The following is a 26,495-nucleotide window of genomic DNA, read 5'->3' as shown; positions in this document are numbered from 1 at the left end:
ATGCTCTTTCAACAGATGAAGTGAACAGTCTTGTGAATGCAGCTCGCTGATCACACAACCGGTCGGCTCTGCGACATGGGCATGGGCGACATGGGCAGTCAACAAGGGTGGCATCTTGCGGGGACCGGCACGAGGCAACAACTTTTGGGACACATTCTTATTTAGAATCTTCCAGGATCAGTGAAGACAGCAGGTATCCTGTGTATGGTGCTGCTAATGACAAGCATTAATTGAATATAACGATGTTCACTGTATTATCATGCAGCACAAAATAAGGAGACACTGTGGAAGCTGTGGTTTAGGGACATTAACCAATCAAAGGGAGATCTGCTCTTTACTCCCAAAAGTTATAAAGGTAACAGCAATGCTACACAACATGTGCAGATAGTACTACACAAAGTGCGGTGTGGGCAAGAGCACCATTAGGAGACGAGGATGAGGAGCCAATATACAGGTGAAACTCGAAAAATTAGAATATCCTGCAAAAGTTCATTAATTTCAGTAATTCAACTTAAAAGGTGAAACTAATATATTATATAGACTCATTACAAGCAAAGTAAGATATTTCAAGCCTTCATTTTTATATAATTTTGATTATTATGGCTTACAGCTTATGAAAACCCCAAATTCAGAATCTCAGAAAATTAGAATATTGTGAAAAGGTTCAGTATTGTAGGCTCAAAGTGTCACACTCTAATCAGCTAAACACCTGCAAAGGGTTCCTGAGCCTTTAAATGGTCTCTCAGTCTGGTTCAGTTGAATTCACAATCATGGGGAAGACTGCTGACCTGACAGTTGTGCAGAAAACCATCATTGACTCCCTCCACAAGGAGGGAAAGCCTCAAAATGTAATTGCAAAAGAAGTTGGATGTTCTCAAAGTGCTGTATCAAAGCACATTAATAGAAAGTTAAGTGGAAGGGAAAAGTGTGGAAGAAAAAGGTGCACAAGCAGCAGGGATGACCGTAGCCTGGAGAGGATTGTCAGGAAAAGGCCATTCAGATGTGTGGGGAGCTTCACAAGGAGTGGACTGAGGCTTCAAATGTCGTATTCCTCTTGTCAAGCCGCTCCTGAACAACAAACAACGTCAGAAGCGTCTTACCTGGGCTAAAGAAAAAAAGAACTGGTCTGTTGCTCAGTGGTCCAAAGTCCTCTTTTCTGATGAGAGCAAATTTTGCATCTCATTTGGAAACCAAGGTCCCAGAGTCTGGAGGAAGAATGGAGAGGCACACAATCCAAGATGCTTGAAGTCCAGTGTGAAGTTTCCACAGTCTGTGTTGGTTTGGGGAGCCATGTCATCGGCTGGTGTTGGTCCACTGTGCTTTATTAAGTCCAGAGTCAACGCAGCCATCTACCGGGACATTTTAGAGCACTTCATGCTTCCTTCAGCAGAGAAGCTTTATGGAGATGCTGACTTCATTTTCCAGCAGGACTTGGCACCTGCCCACACTGCCAAAAGTACCAAAACCTGGTTCAATGACCATGGTATTACTGTGCTTGATTGGCCAGCAAACTCGCCTGACCTGAACCCCATAGAGAATCTATGGGGCATTGCCAAGAGAAAGATGAGAGACATGAGAGCAAACAGAAGAGCTGAAGGCCGCTATTGAAGCATCTTGGTCTTCCATAACACCTCAGCAGTGCCACAGGCTGATAGCATCCATGCCACGCTGCATTGAGGCAGTAATTAATGCAAAAGGGGCCCAAACCAAGTACTGAGTACATATGCATGATTATACTTTTCAGTGGGCCGACATTTCTGTATTTAAAATCCTTTTTTTTTATTGATTTCATGTAATATTCTAATTTTCTGAGATTCTGAATTTGGGGTTTTCATAAGCTGTAAGCCATAATCATAAAAATTATATCAAATAAAGGCTTGAAATATCTTACTTTGCTTGTAATGAGTCTATATAATATATTAGTTTCACCTTTTAAGTTGAATTACTGAAATGAATGAACTTTTGCACGATATTCTAATTTTTCGAGTTTCACCTGTACTGTACGCATGATTTTCATGCATAGCATCAAGATGTTGACATTATCCCTTCTCTCGCTGATTGTAATTTTTACTGTTCTGTACTACAGTCATGCCACCACTTTGTTGTTTCTTTAGTATATTTTTATCAAGTTAAGTATACATTAATCAGGTGTAATCAATGTAAACATTGTTGATTTGTACCACAGTTATGTCTGACGGGCAAACATGCAGTTTACTGTGTGTGTGTAAAGGCCTGTGGATGTGATGGAATGTGTGCTCAACATATGTGTGACTGTTTGAAGGTATGTGCAGTGTAGGGCTCACAGTTTAGGAGCGGGTTTGGTTATTAGCAATAAATAATAATTATCATAGATAATCATTAATTATTAAAATCAATAGAACATTGATTTGAATCAATGTTAGCTTTTTTTTTTAATCCTTTATATCAACAATCATCAAATTATTTATTATTTTTGCTAGAGAATGTCTGAATGGAGAGATTGAGTAAAACAAATCTTGTCTCTTGATGTCTCCACTCATACAATGGGGTGCCCCGAATTTAGAAAAGATAGTTAGCAGATTCTTTTAAGATTAGATATTTTTCTTTAATTTCTTGTTTTATATATACAGTGTAGGCATTGGTTGATCATGGGTACACTGAAAGCTGTCACTGTGACTAGAATTAAAGAAAATACATTTAAGAATGATTTAGATCATTTCATGTTCTCTACTTTTCAAATTTGCTTAGAGAAGTTGTTTCTTGGGTTTGTTCTGTGACCAATCATGCCAGATACAATTTAAATAAGTCACAATATATGGTGTATTTGATTGTAAAAATATTGATAATGCTAAGGAAAAACTGGTAATTGGTACTAGGTGAAAACCCATGGAGAAACATTAAGATTCAATTGAATATCATAAATAACTTCATGTTCATGTGTCTATTCTGTGTGTCAGTGATGCTTACTATGTTTTACTCTTTCTGTTGTCAGCATTGTGCAAGTCATTTCAATAAATAATTCTGGAACCAGTCTCTCACCATTGCAGATTGCTGGGCCAGATGATTTATTGAAGATACTTATATTGCACGAGAAATTCCTGAGAAAAGAAAAAAGACTGAGAAATACAGTATTTGGGCTGTTATATGATTGGCCCTCCTAATATCATGAATGCTGGTAATCATTACTGAATTGACATTTCAATTGTGGATTAAAATTTCTCTTGATACGTTGATTTCAGTCATATATGTCTAATTGGATGTTTGATTCTCCAACTGCCATCCATGGGTTCAATACCCATGTCTAAATCGTTCTGAGGGTCTAAATTTAAATCCAGCAACTAATTGCTCATTTGTTGATGTGAAGGTTAAATATTAAAACTTAATGGCATAGTAAGAGTTACATATTGGATTGGTTACTCTCCTAAATTTTCTAAATACTACCCTCACTTTAAAGAAAAAGATTAATCAGTGCTGCAAGGAGTTATTTAAGTGTCTATTTCTAGTAAGCTATTTCTATTTTGAGTTACATCCATGAAAACACAATTTCAGAGGTAAACAGTTTCTGCACAGTGACATCTGTCTCTGCTATTTAACTGAATAATTTATCATGAAATGCTGATAAGTATAAGAGGATAATAACTGAAAAATCATATGGTTAAATGAGGATAACATCCATCCATCTTCAACCGCTTATCCGAAGTCGGGTCGCGGGGGCAGCTGCTCCAGCAGGGGGCCCCAAACTTCCCTATCCCGAGCCACATTAACCAGCTCTGACTGGGGGACCCCGAGGCGTTCCCAGGCCAGTGTGGAGATGTAATCTCTCCACCTAATCCTGGGTCTTCCCCGAGGCCTCCTCCCAGCTGGACGTGCCTGAAACACCTCCCTAGGGAGGCGGCCAGGGGGCATCCTTACCAGATGCCCAAACCACCTCAACTGACTCCTTTCGACGCAAAGGAGCAGCGGCTCTACTCCGAGCTCCTCGCGGATGACTGAGCTCCTCACCCTATCTCTAAGGGAGAAGCCCGCCATCCTTCTGAGGAAGCCCATTTCGGCCGCTTGTACTCGTGACCTAGTTCTTTCGGTCATGACCCAGCCTTCATGACCATAGGTGAGGGTAGGAACAAAAATTGACCGGTAGATCGAGAGCTTTGCCTTTTGACTCAGCTCTCTTTTCGTGACAATGGTGCGATAGAGCGAGTGCAATACCGCCCCCGCTGCCCCGATTCTCCGGCCAACCTCCCGCTTAATTGTCCCCTCACTCGTGAACAAGACCCGGAGGTACTTGAACTCCTTCACTTGGGGCAATACCTCCTTCCCTACCTGGAGTATGCACTCCATCGGTGTCCTGATGAGAACCATGGCCTCAGATTTAGAGGTGCTAATCCTCATCCCAGCTGCTTCACACTCGACTGCCAAGCTTATCCAGTGAGAGCTGAAGGTCACGGACCGATGATGACATGAAGACAACATCATCTGCAAAAAGCAGCGATGAGATCCCCAGCCCACCAAACCGCACACCTTCCTCACCCCGACTACGCCTCGATATCCTGTCCATGAATATCACAAACAGGATTGGTGACAAAGTGCAGCCTTGGCAGAGACCAACCCCCACATGGAATGAACTCGACTTTGTGCCGAGGACCCGGACACAGCTCTCGCTTTGCACGTACAGGGATTGGATCGCCCTAAGAAGGGACCCCCCCCCCCCACCCCGTACTCCCGCAGCACCTCCCATAGTCTCTCCTGGGGGACCCGGTCATATGCCTTCTCCAGATCCACAAAACACATGTAGACCGGACGGGCATACTCCCAGGCCCCCTCCAGGATCTTTGCGAGAGTAAAGACGAAAGGCCAGGACGAAAACCGCATTGTTCCTCTTCAATCCGAGGTTAAGGATAACATTAGGATATAAAAAATGAAACTTGTAAGAAATTCAAAGGATTTAATATATTTTACTGATCAATTATTGCAAAACACAAGAGATTTGTCTGAACTTCCATTGTTCCTCTTTACTATTTTATTTTGTTTAAAATCTTTAATTTTTTTTCTGTTAGTTTAAAAAAGGTGATTTATGTTGGTTTATTAAACATTATGAAAGTTCCTTCTCCTGAGAAAGAACAGGAAAAGGGAGAAAATAATCATAAGGAAGTTTATTGACTTAAAAAACAAAAAAATACATTTCTCAATGGTCTGAATACAAATGCGCATTATTTTTATTGCACGGGGGGTTAAGAGAAGTAGGAATTGTAGAAGTTTTCTTGAAGATGGTTTAAAATGGGAAAGGTTGAAAGCAGATAATATAATGAAATATATTTGAATATATTATTTCATTAAATTACATGTATCACTATTCTCACTGTTGTAGAATTACATAAATGTGTTATTGTGATTTTCTAAAATAAAAAAAATAAAAAAGGAATAACTGTAACAACAGTGTGAACGAGTGGAATCTCTCCCTCAAAATTCTTTCCCTCTCACTCTCAGTTTAAGTTTTTTAAGTGAGCTAAAAGCATATCTCTAAATTGTTTTATTTTCTTTTGATTTTATTTTCATTTTATATGGAAAATGATGTGATTTGACAATAATGTTAGATACAGTGATATGAAGGAAAGGTTCAAACAGCTTTCCTCATCATGATTAAAGATTTGTTTATATTCAGAGGGCAATTTGAAGTGGCGTTCATACTAAACATAAGAGATTTGGTTGAATGTACATCTGGAAGACTAAATGTAGGTTCTAAAACTAGCTAGAAATTATTATTAAATTAAAGTTATGTTTTTAATTAAGCATCTTAGAAGCTTGACAGAGGCTACCCTGTATTTTGATTTGTTCTGATGGTTAGTCTTCACCAAGAGACAAGGTCTTTTGTGCCCTTTGCTAAAGGAGAAAGCATAACAAATTGAATGGAAATTGGTGAACTGTAAATTAGTTCAATTGTAACATTTTACTTTTAATTTAGACAGTTTCAATAGATTGTTGAACTTTGAATAATGCTTTGTAAATGTAACCATATTATGAACTGTCTCCATGTTTGAGCAGTTGTAGATGGTTCCATTGGCTGTGACGGTTCTAAGGTGATGCGCCCTGAAACAAGGGAAAATATCTGTTTACGAATACCAAATTATTAAAGATTAGATAATAGGACTGAGTGGTATCGAGACCAGAGACAAAAATTATGACCCAATGATGGGTAAAATTTTCCAGTGGCAGGAGGTGACGACCCAATGACGGGTAAAGACTCTCCAATTGCAAAATGAGAGCTGCCTAAGACAGGGTTCCACCACCCTGGAAACATGCCCAAGAAGGGTGAACTGGATTTAAGGAAGTGGATGGATGCTTTTAGGAAAGAAGCATCAAAAGGGAAGTCTAGAAGAAACCTGGCAGAAGTTGTGAGTTCCACTCAACCCGACTGTGTCTTAATAACCGCTTTATTCAAATATTTTATCACAGCGATGAATAACAAGCATTCTATCACTGTGTTATCAGGGGATCACACCCTGTGTAGAAGATAAATTATAGATTGATTTTGGAGGTAAAGCTTTGAGAACCGTTGCATACAAAGAAGTGCCTAAATTATTAAAGAGGTTTTAAGCAAACCTGGGACTATTTGCAAGATGAAGAATTAAGATTGAAAAATAATTTTTGTTTATGCTTTTATTGAACTTGTGAACATTTTAATAATAATGATGAATGGAAAAAGAAAAAATGGTGGTTACTAAAAATTAACATGGCCTGATTGCTAAAAGAAATGGGGTGCACAATTAGCTAAAATTAATATAATGTTTGGAATATCAACATTGTGGAAGGAATAATATTCTGTTGTGTGTTACCACTGGTAAAATCATTTTTGATTCGAGCAACAGTGAAACAGATGACATTGATCGATGTGAATGGCCCAATGCAATGGCAACTACCCTGGATGAACAGAAAGGAAGAAATTGATTCCTTCAATGAATATATAAGAAGATATGAAGAACCACGCCCTGGGTGTAAGTGCTGGCTAACCTCTCCCCAAAGGGTGACCCTCTACGATGCGCAAAGTATCTGGGTTGAAGACATCTACACTACAAGCAAGAACTCTTAAAATTAGGATGAATATTTTGTTTGATACACTCTAACTGTGACTACCAAAAACAAGGCTGAACCAGGAGCACGCACATGCTTAAATATGTTAATGTTTGACTCTAAAAGTCACAGAGGAGGGATATGTAGTATATTTTTATCAAGTTAAGTATACATTAATCAGGTGTAATCAATCTAAACATTGTTGATTTGTACCACAGTGATGTCTGACTGCAAACATGCAGTTTACTGTGTGTGTGTGTAAAGGCCTGTGGACGTGATGGAATGTGTGCTCAACATATGTGTGATTATTTGAAGGTATATGCAGGAACAGGAATAGCCTCATATATGTGCTCTCATGACTGCTGAGAAAAAATATGGTTCACAAAATAAGCTGACCAGGGTTAAAGCACAGGAATAGCCCCACCTTGTTAGAGGACTGTATTTAAGTGAACCAAACCCAGAGATGCTTTATTTGTTGTTGTGGTTGTACTGCAGGCAACTCGGCTTTATGGTATGATAATAAAGTCTATTCTTCTGAGTGATTTTTCACAAAATTGGCAGAAACAACTACATTTCCAGCTAGTCCACAAATATAATTATTTGTTCTTCCAATATTGACTAACCATTTTCTGCATTTATTATTGTTATTATTATTATTATTATTATCATTAGCCTTGTCGGTTAAAAATAATAATACAATAAAACGTATGTATACTTATAGCTAGACTTTATGCTTATTTAATATAAGTATTTAAATTGTATTAGGTGTAATTTCGCAAATGTCCTGCAGGTATCTGCATAAATCTGTTTCTTTACAATGTTCTTAGCACTGTATGATTACTCCAGAGCACTTGTTATTCTAAGATAATTTTCAAGTACTTCTTCAGTTATGATGTTTTGGGAAATGGGCCGCAAAACTAAGATGAATCATAAGTTGGATTTTACAATCTACTTAGGCTGCCAATACTTTTGGGAATCGAGGCCCAGAGTGACATTTAAAAGAGGGACAAAGGCTGATGTTTTGGTAAAATATTATGAGAGTGTCTATTTTCAATCTGTTTTTTGCAGAATGAAATGGAAGATTGATCTTGCTATGTAAATGTAATCCATGTTGTCAAATGGAAGTGCAACATAAGAGAAACAATTTCAGTCAGGACCACTTCCGTCCAAAAAATACTTGATTTGAATACTTAAATTAATATTTTTGCGATGTACTGGGTGGGGAGGCGGAGCCGGGGCCATATACGTCAGCTCCACGTCAGGATGGCGTAAGGGAGAGGGAAGTGCCAGCTTCCCCAGCCCTTAGATGATTCCTGGCAGGGGATTTCTCAGTGGAGCAGACACAAGACGAGACACTTAGGTATGCCTTTGATCAAGTGAAAGTGATTGATGGTCAATGTCTCCAGCCAGACATTGCACTTGCATATCCGTATTTTTCAATTATTAAGGATTGGTTGTATTGATTGACTCAGGATGCTCAGACAAAGGAAAATACAACCCAATTGTTAGAACTGAAGAGCCGCTGGGAAATGTTATTTCAGGCAGGCTCATTTTAATCCGATGGCGGGTCACTTAGGCCAGGAAAAAATACTGAACTGTCCAATGGCCTGTTTCTATTGGCCATTAGAGCAGACGGCACATGGGTATAACTTTGTGTTGGTTCTGGTGGACTACGCCATGCAATATCCAGAAGCAGTGCCTCTGTGCAATATTTCTAGATAGGTGGCACTGTCACAAAACTCTGCAGGTGCACTCAGATCACGGTCCTCATGAGACATACCAAGTTTAGTGCAGCCTTAAATTCAAGTTTAGTCACCTTGTTAACTATTTGTTTGTATAACTTTTCAACATAGTCAAATATCAAACTTCTGTGTAATTCATTCTGTACAGCTCGGTCTGGAGATTATGTTATAAATATGATTATAAATCAGGCACAGTTTTAAGGAGCAGAAGTGAAAATCTACAAGTAACATAATTCAAGATGGCGGACACTGAGTTTTAATGTAAGGGATCCTTTGGAATCATCAAGAGCAGGGTGTCAAACTCAGTTCTTGGAGGGCCACAGCCCTGCAGAGTTTAGTCCCAGCCCTGTTCCAAAATGCCTCCTTGTAATCTTCAAGCACTCCTCAAGACCTTGATTAACTGCTTCAGGTGTGTTTAATTAGGGTTGGAGCTAAACTCTGCTGGACTGTGGCCCTCTAGAAACAGAGTTTGACACCCCTGATCAAGAGGAGGGTTATCAAACAAAAAATAAACTCTGCTGGACTGTGGCCCTCCAGGAACCGAGTTTGACACCCCTGATCAGGAGGAGTGTTATCAAACAAAAAATGATGTTGTCTCTAGGACAAATGGTTTAAAAGATACACACAAAAGAAAAGTTATTTTTTTTACATGGTGGTGGCGCTATAACGTTGTCCTAGAGACCCCAAATTTTGTGTAGTGTCTATTCATCCTCATTCCTATCAGTGTGCCAAATATCATCATTTTTACATATGGTTCTATGGGCTGCCACAGATGCCCATTAGGAAGAAGAAGGAGCTGAGATATTCTTCTAAAAATCTTTGTTTGTGTTCAGCAGAAAAAGAAAGTCATACACATCTGGGATGGCATTAGGGTGAGTAAATTATTAACTAATTCTTTAATACACCTTAGCATTTTTTGTGCATATTTCTGTTTTATCTCAAAGAGGGTTTTTCTCTTAAACACATTGTTTGTATTGTTAGACTTATTACTAAATAAGCACCTTTTAAATAAATGTATTTGATTTGAAAGAACATACAGTGTAACAGAGTTATTCTCATCAGTTGCACAGAGTATGATTTATGCAAATCTGATGTGTTATTTTAAGTCATTTTTTTTTTTTTACAGAGAACACACAGAGTACACCAGTTAAAGATTAAAAAACTACTGTAAATAGGCAGATACAAAAGAACATAGGCTACATTTTCTCAAGAAACATTTTAAACAGATATTTAACCACTATTAAATGCTGGCAAAATCATCTCAAGACAGGATGTTTAAATCCTTTCTTTATTTACACTAAAAAGTAAATGCATAAACAAAAACACTTTCTAAATATAAACTCAACAATCCACTTTTTGCTCTTTTCTGTTATCGACAAAGTGAAAATGCGTAAAACTAATTTTGCGAAATTTGCCGTCTTATGCCTGTTTTCATTCAAATGGTCTTTTATCGCTAAAATGTTGTGGGTGATGACATCATGCCTAAAAAAACACTTTGTCGCATACGTTTTGGTTTATCGCAAAAGAAGTACTTAAGCCGTTTCCATACAGAAATTTGTGATTATCGCTAATTCGCCTCCCAGATGAGCCTACTTTTTTTCCTCTTAAGTTTTGCTGAAATGGGGAGAATATTGAGACAATTCATTGAAATTAGCCAGTTTACTGTCATTTTAATTTCACAAATAAAAGCAATCAGAAGAGGAGCAATTGCAATCAAAAGGGAACAGTTGCCCTTCTGAAAGGACTGTAATATTGGGCCTTATGTTGCGCCTATCGCAGGTGGCGACCAGTTCTGACCCAAAAGCGAATCGTCATGGCCTGTTCAAGCTGGTAACATGCATCAAGTAGTGAGGTAAACTTTCGGTCTTAGTATAAGGACCATCCATCAATGTGTAGGCTATGCTGTGTGCACAGCTATTAAAGAAAAAAGTAGTGTAATATAAGGGTTTATATGATACATTTCTTATATTCCATAGGCTATTTTGAACAATCATCTAATCTAAAGCATCGACAACACAACTGCATTATGTCCCGCATATTTGTCCAGCAACTTTTAATGACCAACTGAACTTGATTGTCATCTCAAATAAATTTTAGTGTCATAATGCAATTTTCTTAAGAAACTCAGCAAATGCAGTCCATTGGACAAATAGTTAAGATAGTATACAGTCTTGAAAAAAGGGTAGAACATTCTAAGAATGTAATTCAGCTGACTTTATTCGTCTACAGGACAGGGTAAAGCTAATTTCAATGTAAAGAAAACGCATATATAGGTCTAAGAATATATATTTTTTCGTTTGGTATTTTTTTTATTTTATTTAATGCTTAATTTAATGCTTAATAATTATTATTATTTATTTTTTTTACCAAATTGCGTTTGGTAATTTATTTAATTTCATACAGGGAATTTTGCCGGTATTTTTCAAAAGTAAACTAAACAATTTGATAGAATTGGGGTAGATGTTAGAGTTCCAAAAAGCCCACTGAAGCTTTTCTCCTAGAATTGTGCATTTATTTTTAATTTAAAACGTCTTTGTACACAGAAATTATATGGTTTTTGTTTTGTGGGCTAATTCCGTGACTGCCGTCTATTATTTTGAATGGGGTGGCAAATTAACTTTAATAAATAAACGGATGTCTATCACGATTCAATTAATCACAAACAGTGGCCATTAAATTGTTCTCTGTGCACTGTTCTCTGTGTCGATGTGCATGATACAAGATATTTGTGTTGGCACTCCTGGAAGTGTCATGTTTGCCGTTAAGATCAATCCTTAATCACGTACAATAAATTGGCTTTCAAGGATGAATACCATCATCATTATTAACAAAGGCTAACGACAGGGGTAAATTCTGTTACGTGACACTACATTTTTACGTTAATGCCAATTTTCTTGTTTGTTTGTTTCCAAACACGTTTTTCAAGACATTTAAAGTATCGACATAGAGTTTATGCGCCATATTTAAAAGGAAAAATATTATGACGACACTTCTGAAATTTTAGCGATAATTTGCATTTCCATCAGCTTTATTTTGATGCGCTAAAACATTTTTCGCATAAAAGCGTTGGAAACTAATTAATGTGTCTCAGCAACCCCCAATACAGCTCTCAGTTAACAAATATATTATTCAATAAGAAAATAATTGCTTGGACATTTCAAAAAATAAATAAATCATTACAAAAATTATATAGGCCAACATATTGTATACATACAGCCAAACATGAATATTGTTAATCATTACATTTGTATTGATTAAAGATTTATTAGAGAATGTGTCTTTAAATCAATCATGTAAAAAAATAAAAATAAAATCAGAATCAAATGGAAGATTGAGCTTGATATGTATTGTGATCTATAATATATTTAAACAATATATTTTATGGCTTCTTAAGACAGAAAAAGTTAAGTGTCTCTTCACAGTCTTTGGGTTTCCAAACCTTCTCTTCTCTATCCACAGCTCCACAACGAAGATTATTAGCAGGACACTGGAGCTCTCCCTCCACAGACCATGCTTTAAATTCAAGCTGATCTCCACTGACCCAGAACCAATGACCAGCCAGAAAGCGCAGACCAGTCCACACATGAGCTGTCTGGGCTGTCGTGATGTTTTTTATCACATCTGCCATAATCGTCTCAGAGTTTAGAATGACAAGATCAGCATAATTTTGCCTGCAGTAATCCAGGGCCTCTTCCCATGTCTTATTCTGCTGCACTAGGACTGGCTCAAAGTCCTCCATACAATAAAATGGGAGATGCACAGAGCACAAAGTGTTGCTGAGTTTAGAAGTTGAAGGTTTTACTCTGCCACAATCTTTGTTAACACCATTTGGTTGTCCAATGTCCCAGTTGATAACTGTTGCCTTCTCACCTGCAGACCATATCCATGTGCTTGTTTTTTGGGGATTTATGTGAAGTCCAACCCAATATTCATTAGTGACTTCTGAATTATTAGAGAGCAGTGTTGCCTCTTCACCACTGATGGTGGACAGGTCATTGTAGTTCTCTATGCAGTACGTCTGTGCATCTGTCCAGGTCATTTCTTGTTTCACATAAAAGTGTTTTCTATAGCTAAAGATCAGTCCAAACAGGCAAAAGAAACTGATTAGAATCATCGTAGACTTCATTTCTTTACAGATGACCTTTCTCACAATGCAGCATTCATGTGAGCTCACTGGTCACATCACCAATAAAAAGCTGAAAGTATTTGCATTGCAAATGTTTACAAAAATCGTGCCCTTGCCCAATGCAAATCTACTGAAATAAAGAAAACATTCAATGAAAACATGCTGCAAATTGTGTGTGACCATGGCAACATTCACAGACAGTCAAATATGTTTGGGATAGACAACAATGATTAATAACTGTTGTGGCTGACAAAATGTCCTTCTTATTCAATAGCTTACAGTAGCGTCTCAAACAATGTCTGGCAGGGCTGGATAGGTAATCTGGCATACCTGGCATTTTTCCGGTGGGCCGACGCACATTGGGGCCGATCAAGGCCATCGGGAGAACCGGGAGGGCCGGCCGCGAAATGGCGGAATGGGCCGCGATAAGCTGAAATGAGCCGCTGCGTTATGCAGAACTGGCCACAAAACGGCGCTGCGATATGCCGAAGGGGGCAGCGATATTCAGAAAAGGAGAGCGACAGTGACTAATGTAAATATCAAAGATGCTGACTTCCATAACAATGTCTTCAAGAATTAAGCATCAAATTTATTTTCAAAGGTGTCCACATACTCATGGATTTCTAGACAGACAACATTTGACAAATATGGCCAAACACTGCCCTCTTTTGGTAAATATTATAACTTGCATATTAAATTGTTCAGCGGTTCAGATGTGAAATTGGAAGACTTTTGAATGGACAGATTTGCAATATGCTACCCTAACTTTACTTGAACAAAAATTCAATTAATTTCTCCTTGAGAATGGACAATTCTGTGATTTTTCTTTAAAGTCAACAACCTGTTTAAAGCTGAATAATGTAAAATTTTCTTTGTTAAAATACTTCCTATCCCAGCTTAACATGCAGAGACGACTATTAGTAAGCCTCTTTGACACCGCGGTCCACACTTTGTCTCTGTGGTGCTATGAAAATTCCTCTGTTTTGATTGCTCTGTCTCAAGAGAGACAATAACATTGACTCGACCAGTGGCGTGAGTTGGGGGCGGGACAATCTGTTTGTTCAATCAATGGCAAAAGGGGATATACTCAGAAAGCTGTTTTGAAAACAATTTTTATTTTTGCAATTCTGTTTGGTGGCACATAAATGACATAGGCCTACTTCAGCTTTAAGTTTCAGTCTCTTTCTCAATTAAAATCTGTGCCAGTATTGCCGTCACAATCTTTCTTTTCTGAGTGCAATGCTTTTTTTATAAAGCATGCTTTAGGTGGTTTTTGAACAATAATTTCTATTTTTCTCATAACTTAACTTGGCAAAATCCCCATAGGTTACTGATACTTACAATAAAGTTATTCATTTTAGCTATTACAAGTCACACATAGATAGATCCATTAAGTGAACTTGAATGTGTTGCTGCTTACATTGGCCATTTTGTAGCAGGCCTGAAAGAACAATTCAAATGAAATTAGAGTGTTCAATAGAATCTCAATCTCAATATTTGAACAATGCTTTGAATACAATCAGAGGCTGTTTAGCTGAGACAGACCACTTTTATTCAAATGAATGGGAGAAATTGGAATGCCCAATATGGCATGTACAGAAAAGAAAGTCATGCCTTACAGGTAAAAGAGCCAATCACCTTTTAGATACAGATGCCACCTTTCAGTTAACTCGAGAATGTGCATGCGCATAAGCTGGACCAGTCTGAAAAAGCTTCTTTTTTTTTTAGCGTGAACCCAGTTAAAGAAGAACAAATTATACTAGCAGTTTTGTCCAATTTTACTGCTGATTTGAAATATGTTCTTTGATTGTAATCTTGATCAACCATTTTGAAATTAGACAAGTTCTAAAAAAACAAGAACTTCCCCTTAGATAAAATAAATGTTCTGCAACTAAAAACGAAATCAAAAACTAAATACTGTCTCTGGTTAATTTAGTATAAGTATTTATAAAGTTTCTTTCTTGCATTGCATTTAAGACAGGTGATCTTATTAGTTTACATTAGCATTGCATTAGTCAACACTACCGCAATCAATAAGCCTGTGTTCCAAGAAAGTGCTTATTTTTAGAGAAAAATGTGAGAGAGATACAGAAGGCGGAGACAATCAACTATTTCCCTCAGTGTCACTAAAAGGAAGTAGCTGTTTAGTATAGAAAGAGACCTGCCAAGGTACACTTCAGCAGCCCAACAAACATCTTTAAGCTTTACAAATGGTTCACATTAGCAAAACCTGTTGTTGGCTCTATAAAAGTATTATAAAATACAATTGCTGCTTAGCTGCCACTGATAGTATTCATGTATTTACTATTAAATTGATTTATACAGTACGTAAGAATTAGATTAGACCGGAAAGGTTAGACCGTGCTTTAAAAAGTTAACATAGATATGTGTTGTTTGAATTTGGATGATTAGATGTTTTAAAGTGTAGCCGTTTACCACCAACAAAGACTCTCTCACAGCAACAAAACCCACACAGAATTCTCACAAGACACATATCTTTCCATTGCCAATTGCCACTGCGTCTTCTCAACTTCTGCCTGCCACAAGAATGATTATGGAAATAAGAATGTGATCGAAAAAAAAAAAAAACAGAGATAATTGTTATTAACACAACTGTTAGTTAGACATTAAATTGACATTGATTTAAAATTTTCCAGATCATAGATTAGATCTTTCAGGACTAAGCTCATATGGATAATGCCAACAGAAAACAAAGTTAAAGGCAAACTGAAAAAGGGAAGTACTTTATGAAGATACTGAAAATAAAGGATCAAAGAGATCGCGCAGTAAAATTTTGCAGCTTTATTGATCTATGCAATTTCACATTTTATTTCCATTATATTCCCATTCCATTCATGTCAATAACCCTATCTTAATTTCAGAATAGCTAATACACTTGAATGTGAGAATGTGACTGGCCTGATGCATTATGTTTGCAGAGACTGTAGCATGATGCTACATGCACTTGTGGTTTTGGACTATGAGCCCAGGCCAGAGAGCTCAGTTTGCTGTGAACCTGTAAGATTGAAAACAGAAAAACACAGTCAGAATGCCCCCAGCAGAGCTCACATGTCTGTGGTTAAAAGTTTCCACACCAGAAAACTGAACTGTTACTTTCAGAAGTATGACAATCGTTTTTATGTGCTTTGAAAATGGTGGTCTTAACCATACATTGAAAGGTCTACATCACTGTTAAACAGCATAATAAACGGACACTAAACATTTAAAATAATTTGATTACTGAACACAGTAAGCATAAGTTATAAACTAGCACAGTCACATTTCACATGAATAACTTAGTGTGTTAACACTGTACACTGTTTTTATTTCCAATTATTTGAACCTGTTTCAAATGTTTTGTGCAAAAATAATGTTACATGATCACTCATTAGAGTTTATCTGATGGTCTTAATGGGATTTCTAAACAAGAACTTGACACATTGATTTGTATTGACCTGACTGGAACTTTAGACTACTGGTGTCAAATCTGGGCCTCAACTGCTTTTTAATGATCTATTCAATGTAGTGCATCTGGTTGTGTCTATGGCAACATAATGGAACTTACACATCATGAATATCCAGAGTCGGATCTACCAGGGTGGCAAATGGTGGCAAATGCCACCCCAAGAAAAGGCATTGCCACCCCACCTGGCACCCCAGTATACAAATAATATAAATATAAATGGAAGATGTTGACATTGTGTAGGGGTTTATTCATGTCAAACTGCCTCAACTCAACTGCCCGGACACACAAATGACTACACAGACTGATCGTGTGATTGATTACAATGACCGCCAATCACGTGAAAGTATATAGGTGGTCAATTGCGTGATAGGTTATAGAAGTGGCCAATGCCATAATGGGTTACAGCAGCAGCTAATCGTGTACTTGCTGCTGCAGCTCATGTGTGGTGTTTGAGTACTAGCGGGTTTAGGTTTTTTGAGCTTTATTCCTCAACCACAACAACATATTACAATATGGACAAATACATGGAGATAAAAGAGGTAAGAGATTATTTTCAAAAAATGTTCAAGTCTTCACTGAATTACTATTCAATATGTTGCCGTCAGTTGAGACATGTCCTCGGCACTTTCTGAAATGGCTTTCGTCAGGTATGTGTATAATCAAGATGAAAAATTTCCATTTCTTTAGTAGAAGTTTCTATTTCATTTGATCTGTGTATGTTTTGATTTGCAGTCCGGCGCTGGAAAGTGTTATTTCGAATTTTATGATAAATATTTGTTGTGGCTGTTATCAGTGTCGTTTAGTGTTAGCAGTTTTTTTCTGCTGCTCACGCTCTTTTCAGGGAAATAGAAAAGGAAAATATGTCCCCCATTGTGATGGCCTTCTCAACCATATTATTTGTGTGTATGTAGATCATGTGCTTTGTCTTTATCTCCCTCTCTCTTAATCACCCTCAGGTGTGGGGTAACCAGGTGAGTTGATTGCTAATGGGGAGCACCAGCATGCAGTTTGTTTCCTTCCTATATACATTGAGTGTTCCATGGATGTGTTGTGTGATGGGAGACGGGTGTTCGTGAGCTGTGCCATCTTGGTCAAAACCCGATTGAGTTTGCTGTTTTTTCAAAAACAGAATGGTCAACAAATGTGTCTGTGTTTCCGCTACTCTCGTCTACCCGTATCTTTTATTGCATTTTATTTTTAAAGTGTAACACCCAACCACTGACATACAGATGCAATCTTTGGTTTAATACAAATTACATTAGTGTGAATTAGAAACCAGAACCTCTAAAAACTAGACGCAAAAAGTAACCACTAGACCATTCAGTTATGTTCTTGAATCAATTGCTGATCTACGTGTTCATCAACTGACTAACAAAATCCCAAGACTGATAGTTACAGATGTAGAGCGGAAATACCATATTATGTGAAATATCAATCTGAGTGCTTGAATCAAAATAGGTGATTTAAAAGAATCTTTTATTGTGCATGAAATAATTAATGTTCATCATATTAGGGCTTATGAATCCTCTTTATCCAGGGGAATGACTGGATCCGGCTTGAAGGACCACAATGTTCAATAGTTTGGGGAAGGAACAAAGGCGGTATACTAAGGAGGTTCCAAATTATCCATTCGCCTCCTGGCGTGTCAGTCAGAACACAGGATATGATCCAAACAGCCAGGTTCCATTCAAAAGGGGTTTATTAACATTGAAGAAGCCACAAGTCACAGGCACATGACAGGTTGCATATTCAGGTACTCAGGTTGATATAAGAGTATATGAGAGTTGAACAGGTTTATACTTGTGTGTACGTGTCTATGTGTATGTAGTTCTACAACAGAAACAGAAAGAAAGAAATAGATTAACATACCATCTCTGTACTGTTATACCTCTAACAAATAACAGGAGATTATGTAATCATCAATAGCAATATACATAACATAACATAGGAATATCAGCTTGTAATGCAATAATGCTCACCACAACATGCTGATATGGCGTTAATATGTAAACACATAGAAACCTAAAACGAAAGTAAACCGCTGATCGGCAATGAACATCACTTAGGTGAATTACACCTCATTCATATTAACATAACAGATTAATTCTAGTCATCATCAACACCGTCATAACGACATGTATAACGACATAATCTGCAATATTATTGCCTCAGGAGTCAGATATCATTGAACATGTGAAACACCGCCAGATGACACTAAAATAACGGGTATCACCAGATCCCAATACACTCAATATCAGCGGATAAACATCACATTAACAGTCATGAAAGGATCTGTGGATTAAACAGAACATATCAGGGAAATAATTACTCACAGCCACACATGGACGCACACTTTAGCACCCACAACAAGTTATCTAAGCACATATCACGGGCATGTATTTCGTCTGCCTTGCTCTGTATAATGCCGTTGATTGACAGGCGCTCTAAGCTCCGCCTTTACAACGATGGTCAAGTTTATTCCAGATTGCCAGTTTTATGTCAAGCTAAGGAACATTTAGAATTTGTTAATGTGTTTAATGGACAATGTCTTGGTACTCTGGAGATTTCTTTTTTTGTATGTTGGCAAATCTTTAGTTAAATGGTTGCTATGTATGAAGAAGTTTTATTTAGCGCCTTTTCCCGAAACTCAAGGTGGCTTTACAATAAGTACATTTCAGAAATACATTTCATAATATGATAAACGATACAAGATACATATACAACAACAACAACAAAAAACATGTGGTTCCTGTTTAAATGTAGTTGTATTGCAAATTCTTGGATATTTATAATTTGATAGTGATTCCATTTAATGATTAGTTGCAAAGTACCTTCATCCATAAGAACTACATGGGTGCTTGCTTTGGTGTAGCCACCTCGCATAGTCTGCATACCCCTTTGAAAAAATGTCTAGATCCTCCCCTGTTAATATTACTCTTACATAAGTTCACTTTTGTTCTTCATTACAATCAAAGAAGAAAATCATATTTTAAGGCCCACTGAAGTGCATTGAGACATGCAAGAATGCTTATGGTCTACCCTATACAATGTACCAGGTGAATTTACATGTGCCTCATACTAATACGCTTTGAATCTCTTCAATATTACATGTGGGAGCACAACAAAACATAGTGTCATGTATCTGGCATGTGTCCATTATTGATTGTACTTATTTTATCTTATTTGACAGATAAAAATCTGATTATCAATGTGTTGTCTTACCTATGTGGAAAGGACATGATCAAACAGAAAGTTGGCATGTTGCTTTGAAATATTCCAATACCCTGGCTTTGGCCTCATCATACCAAGTTACTGACAAGCTTTCTCCCATCGGATATTTTTGCATCAGTTCAAACATGTTTACCTTCTCATGTGACGCGACTGGAAGTGTTGCGTCAGCAGAATGGGAGATCTGGGTTCTTGTCCCACACTGAAACCAGGAAGTAATCATGATCTTATAATAAGTGATCATTGTGATTGGGAAGTTCCATTTCTAATAAAAAAAACTGTACTCCAAAGACAGTTGGGTTGGGGTTTAAGTTTGGGTGCATTGGGATTGGGTTCCCGCGGTTTTGACTTTGCTGCGGGTGGGGGTATGCAGTCAAAAACTATACTGAGGGTCCCGGGATTTAGCTAGCGCTAACAAGAAGGTTGGAGTAACAAGAAGATTAAATCGGGTTTTTACTATACAAAACCAAAGCAAGGCAAATTTCTCAGTTGTTACTTACAAAAATGTAAAAGAATTGGACTTTGTAAGTTGCAACAAATGTGTAAAAGTATTAAACAAATCTGGCACCTCTGGGTTGACGCGACTCCCAGGTCCCACTTCCTGCGCATATTTTGAATATAATGTTTTTGTAAACTCAGCTGCAGATTAACATGTAACAACTGAGAGAGATTTATTAGGCTAATAAAAAATAGCCTAAGTTATTTGTCACATGTGGTGCTTTACTTTAGCTTGACATGAACACGTTTATCTTATTTATTGAATGCAATGTTGTATATCTGTTATTCTGAACGTTTAGCATTGGATTATGACTTGCAAAGGCCTCTGGGCCAATTATCTCCAAGGGCCTCCCTCCAAAAGGGGGGGTTCATTTGAATGGCCAAATGTCGTTTTCATTGTTGATGTGTTCTCGAGCAGGGGGATTGCCAAACTTGATCGCACAACCTAAAACCCTGGGCACTTAATCCATCACTGAGCATAGCCTTAACATTTTTGTAAAATCTTCACTATCTCTACAAGCTGGGACAGAGTGTGTGCGGGTGTGGGCGGGAGTGGATAGACACGTTGCGGGAACGGGCGGTATTGCTCAGAAATTCAGCGTGAGCGGGCTTGGGATTAAGATCAATCAAATAGATTTTGTTTTAATGATTTTTAGATATATTTACAGGAAAACAATACAAAAATTATTATCTAGAATAAGATTTTTGCTCTAATATCAAAAAATAAATTATGATCCATGAATTTTTGTACATGGTAACATGTGCATGTGAAATGGCTAGAAATGGCATTCTAGCATAGATTTACATTTACATTTATTCATTTGGCAGACGCTTTTATCCAAAGCGACTTACAAAAGAGGAAAAACATCAGCGAATCATCTTAGGGAGACAGTGGTACAAAAAGTGCCATATTACAAAGTTTCACTATCATCAGAATAGTACACCAAACAGATTTAAGTGCAACAAGAAATGTAAATTTTTTTTTTTTTTTTTAGTGACCGGTTAAGTGCTTTTGGAAAAAATGTGTTTTTAGCCGTTTTTTGAAGATAGAGAGTGAGTTAGCTTCCCGGATTGAGTTGGGAAGGTCATTCCACCACCGTGGTATGATGAAACTGAAAGTCCGGGAAAGTGTTTTGGTGCCTCTTTGTTTTGGTACGACAAGGCGACGTTCCTTAGCCGACCGCAGGCTTCTGGTGGGAACGTAGCTCTGCATAAATGTTTTTAGGTATGCTGGCATACCTAAGCATAGCATAAAGCTGACAATTTACACAAGGTTTATTTATATTTCTTCTGCTCCAAACTTGCAACAAACTTACTTCTCTGTCTGCTCGTATGAATGTAACACATCATAAGAAAGTGTTTCACCGCTGTAAAAATGCACTTTGGATCGCATCATTTATATGTAGGCCCTATGAATGTTTTCTATCTGAAAAGACTAAATATTAAATGAAACAAATGACAATAAAATGCAAAGTAATCTCTTCAGTAATTAAAATACTTTTTGAATATAACTGTATTCTGATTTCCAATTATTTAAATTGTAACTGTAGAGGAATACAGTTACTTATATTTTGTATTTTAAATACGTAATCCCGTTACATATATTCCGTTACTCCTCAACCCTCTCTATATCTTTGCTGGCTGTCTGTAGCTCCCACCCCTTTTTGAAGCTCTGCCTGCAGCTATACTCTGGTGCTCACACTTGCCCTTACTTTTATAATATTATAATTTAAATAATAATATATATATATATATATATATATATATATATATATATATATATATATATATATATATATATATATATATATATATATATATATATTGTATTTGCATACTCTCTCACAGATGTCCCAGGCAGTCATGCTAATGAAAATTTAAATACAATTTAGAGGTGGCTGTCCATATGTATTCTTCCATAATATGGAAGTTTATTAGTTGAAGTGTCATTTTTGAAATCACTCCTTACTGATTATGCACTTCATACAACAAAACAAAGTCCTCATGCAATATAATAATTATTCTGTAAGCCTGTGTGGGCTCATCCTCATAGGGCACCCTACACGTACACATGTTTACAAAACAACTCGCATAAAGCTGGTAAGGTTTCAAACACACCATCTTCTTTTACAAGGTCATTGGAATTTATCTTAAGATCTTCAGAAAAGAAAAAAGCCCAGTTACAAACATAACATACGACAACGGACATGGGGGTAAGGAGTAATTCACAAGGCCAATTAACAAGGACAATTGCATCTATGCAATCTATAATAACTTCTGCAATTAATCAAGATGGATTTCAAAGACTTTGGTCATTAATCTTACAGTTCAAACACAATCTATGTTTAATCAATGACCCTTATCACTTAGTTTAATAATTTTAAACCATGATTTTACCTATACATAGTTAATATTTACATTACATTCATAATGTTAGCCAGAGGGGAACTGGCCCCCACAGTGAGTCTGGTTTCTCCCAAGGTTATTTTTCTCCATTAATCTACATTTATGGAGTTTTGTGTTCCTTGCCACAGTCGCCTACAGCTTGCTCACTGGGGTTATTAATACAATTATCATTTAATTATTTATAAACACTATTAAAATTCGTATTTTATCTAAATTACACAATGATGATTAATCGACTTTATAGACATTACAGTTCTTATCGTCTGTTAATGCTAATATTCTGTAAAGCTGCTTTGAAACGATGTGTGTTGTGAAAGGCGCTATACAAATAAAATTGACTTGACTTGAGTTGACTTAATTCAAGTAATTGTACATGTACAATTAAGCTTAAATGTTCATCGAAATGGAGCCTTACAGTACCTATTCAATAATTTGTTGTTGTTGTTTTGTTACTGAAAATGGCAAATCTGTAGTTCCTACAGATTTTTGAATTTGTGTGTTTGTATGTTTTCAGTAATGGTAAGTCATTAAACAAAATAATTATAAAATTACTCCAAATAACAATTGTTACCTTATCTTAGCTAAAACTTAAGAATGGCACCATAAACCCAAGGTCTATAGTCAGGACAGCCAATACAATTTGACTTTGTCATATGAGGATATCTGAGAGCCACCAATCAGGTCCAGGATCAGTTTCCATTTGATATTGTCTACTTAGATTACTGTAGGCAGCCTATCATGCCTTATTATTTGTTTGCAAACCAAAGCAACATGAGCAAAGTTTTCTTCCTCACCTTTGTTTGTAAGTATAATTGATTGATACATTCACTATAAATGTATTATTACTTATTACAAATTAAGAATAATTGTAATTGCATTATAATAATAAACTATTAATCATATTCTACTTTTACATTAATATTTATTCATTACAAATGCTTTAATCAAAACAATTAGAATTTTAAGATTGCTGCATCTTGAATTCAGGTTGCATCGGGGCACAAAACATCAGGCAACCAACAAGTTTACAAACTACTACACTTGGAGATAACGTCACTATTGAGTGCTACTTACCAAAAACTGACTTTAATATTATGGTGTGGTATAAGCAGGTGTTCGAGACGACACTTCAACCTATTTCAAGATGTTACAATTACCTTAATATAGCTAAATTTTTTGATGGATACAATGATGGTCGTTTTACTGTAAAAGTATGCAAAGGTATTTTTCATTTAAACATTTTCCTGACAAAGAATGAGGACATAGCAACATATTTTTGTGGAGTGATAACTTTTGGTGAGCTGAAATTTGGGCCTGGAACATTTTTGATGCTTCAAGGTGGGTTTTACCTTTTATTATAAAATACCTTATACATATTTTGCTAGTGTAATATCTACTGGGGAATTCCATGTAAATAATGAGGATTGGTCATAGTGAGGAAACTATAAATGTGCAATATAATACAAGCAATACAACTGCTTCTCCTGTTAAATATTTTGTGGTTTTGCTTCTAAGAAGAGCACACCAGTACAACAGTTCTTCAAGAGCAAATTGTAGATGAAGTTAATCTTGGAGACAATGTTACCCTCATGTGCAGAGTCAACAAAGTACATGAGGATTGTTCAAGAGGACACAATGCATATTGGATCAGAAAGGGCTCAGAAGAATATAATTCCAGTATCATTTACACTGATGGAGATATGGAAGAGCACTGTGAAGAAAGCTCTGGCGATGGTCCGACTACACAGAGTTGTATATACAGCCTCACAAAAAGGAACCTCCACATAGCTGATGCTGGCACTTACTACTGTGCCGTATCCACATGTAACAAGATAATGTTTGGAAATGGGACTACTCTGGAATTCAAACCGCAACACGGTAACCCTTTTAGACCCTATAAATGAATTACTAGCTTATTAAAGTTACTAAGAATTACAATATAAATGTGAATTACAAGGTATTTCATAAATTATAATACATTTCACAAGGTCTGTAATAAACATTTGTTTACTTGTGTGCTTTTAGGTAAATTAAAATGGTTTATTGATTAGGCAAAATTAAGTATGTAATCATTGAAATGTTTCAGCCTTAGATAACATCGAAAATGGACATCTAAAATGAAATATCTCTCTTAAGGTATTACTTAAATGTGTGATAGTAAAATAATGGTGAACCTTGCTTTTTGTTTATAAAATATCACATCTGTCTACATCATTAAGTCTGGCAATAATAATATTAATATTTAAAAATAATAATAATTAGACATATTTTTTGTTGCAGATAGCAACCTCACAACAGCGTTGTTGATTACACTGGTCACGTCAAACATCATCTCTTTGATAATAATGATCTCACTTGTGGCTTTGCAATTTAAGCACCAAAACAGCTCATCAGGTATCATATTTAATTGTTCTCAAAACATTTTGAATCAGATTCATATCTCCTACAAACATCTGTGCAAATATTTTTGTGGCAGTTTGTGTCAACAGATATTATCAAGAAACATCTGAAGGTACTCAGGTAAATCTTCGTAAAACATTTTTTTTTACTATATAGATTAGTGTTATTTTGATGGTATTAAATTGACTATAAATGTATTATGAAATAATTAATATTAGTCTCGTAAAACAACAGCAACAAAGAGAGTAACATATTAACATTTGGCTCTTTCATGTCCAGTTCTTAAAAAGTCCAATGTGATTCCATAAATGCATTTTTCTTTAATAATTTACAGAGTTAATTTTACTTAAGTGCTTATGAACAGTTGAACATGCTTAAATAAAATCTTTCTTTAGCAGGTTAGAGAAACAGAAGCCTTGACTTACACATCTGTGAGTTTCACCAATAAACCTCGGCCCTCTAAAGGTTCTGAACAACAAAGCATTTCCAAACACAATGAGGTGTATTCGAAGACCAAATCCTACTAAAATAATGACGGTATACTTGAAGGCTTATAGTGTTGTCTGTCTTTGAGCATTCCAAATGTGCAGAAGACAAATATTCTGCAATTATGGTGGAACATTTTGACATTTCAAATTGCAAAAAGTCGAACCAGTGTTGTAGTCGAGACCAGCTCATCCGAGAAAGAGTTCAAGCCGAGACCAGAAAGGGTTAAATCCAGGTCAAGACCAAGACCAGAGAGGACCGAGTCAAGACTGACACCAGAAGAGGCTCAATCTGAGACAAGACTCATATACAACAGACCTAATGCAATTTAAATGAATGTGTTAAATGTACAGAGTGAACAACTAAATTGAAACTAAGCTCATCATATATCAAATATACCTCATGTATTATTTGTTTCAGCTTATGTTGGTTTTAACAATATTAACAGCCGAGAATAAAATGAAGTTAAGTGAACACAATTTTAAAACATTTATGACATGTCAGTGTTAAAAATCTGTCCGGAAAAATATCAGTAACACTTTCTATGAAGCCTGTATTTATAATGCATTATAAGGGTATTCTTAATGCATTATAATGTATGCATAATGCCTTATAATAAACCTTATAATATGTATTGTATTGTCTCATAAATTATTGTGACAACAGTTCTAATGTGATATAATACTTACCTATTTATGGTTTTACCTTTTTAGAGTATACTGCATTATAACACACAATCAACACCATGTTTTTCCACATTTATTTTAAGTTATAATGCATTATTGGTCTCATAGTTATAATATATCATACATTTTGAAATTTGACATTGTTTATTTAAGATCAATACCTGAATCTTCCTACAACGTACGAGTGGTCTTTTACCACTTTAAGTCAAATGACAAATGCAATGTCTTCTTGTAAACATCCAAAAGGATTTATAATGTGGTAATAATCATTTGTAAGTGGTCTTTGTCTGCTTTAAATAAAGTAATAAAAGCTACAGTTTGTCTTCTTTTAAACAGCCACGAGATATTATGAAGTGATAATTAGACACATTTGCTTTGAACATTTTTATTATTATACTTAAAAACAATTACAT

The 26,495-nt window shown here is 36.4% G+C and overlaps 1 protein-coding gene across 1 annotated transcript; it reads left to right on the top strand.

Annotated features, from left to right (window-relative positions):
• Nucleotides 1-23,272: 23,272 nt before the first annotated feature.
• nitr8 (novel immune-type receptor 8) lies at nt 23,273-25,437 on the top strand. The gene is made up of 5 exons (XM_052139413.1): nt 23,273-23,312; nt 23,498-23,848; nt 24,026-24,388; nt 24,791-24,878; nt 25,320-25,437. The coding sequence occupies exons 1-5, from the start codon at nt 23,282-23,284 to the stop codon at nt 25,435-25,437; spliced, it is 951 nt and encodes a 316-aa protein (XP_051995373.1). The 5' UTR covers nt 23,273-23,281.
• The last annotated feature ends 1,058 nt before the right edge of the window (nt 25,438-26,495 follow it).

Source organism: Xyrauchen texanus, chromosome 2, assembly GCF_025860055.1.
Source record: "Xyrauchen texanus isolate HMW12.3.18 chromosome 2, RBS_HiC_50CHRs, whole genome shotgun sequence".
Classification (NCBI taxonomy): domain Eukaryota; kingdom Metazoa; phylum Chordata; class Actinopteri; order Cypriniformes; family Catostomidae; genus Xyrauchen; species Xyrauchen texanus.
Note: the sequence above shows the minus strand (reverse complement) of the source record. Positions and strands in the feature narration are given on the sequence as shown.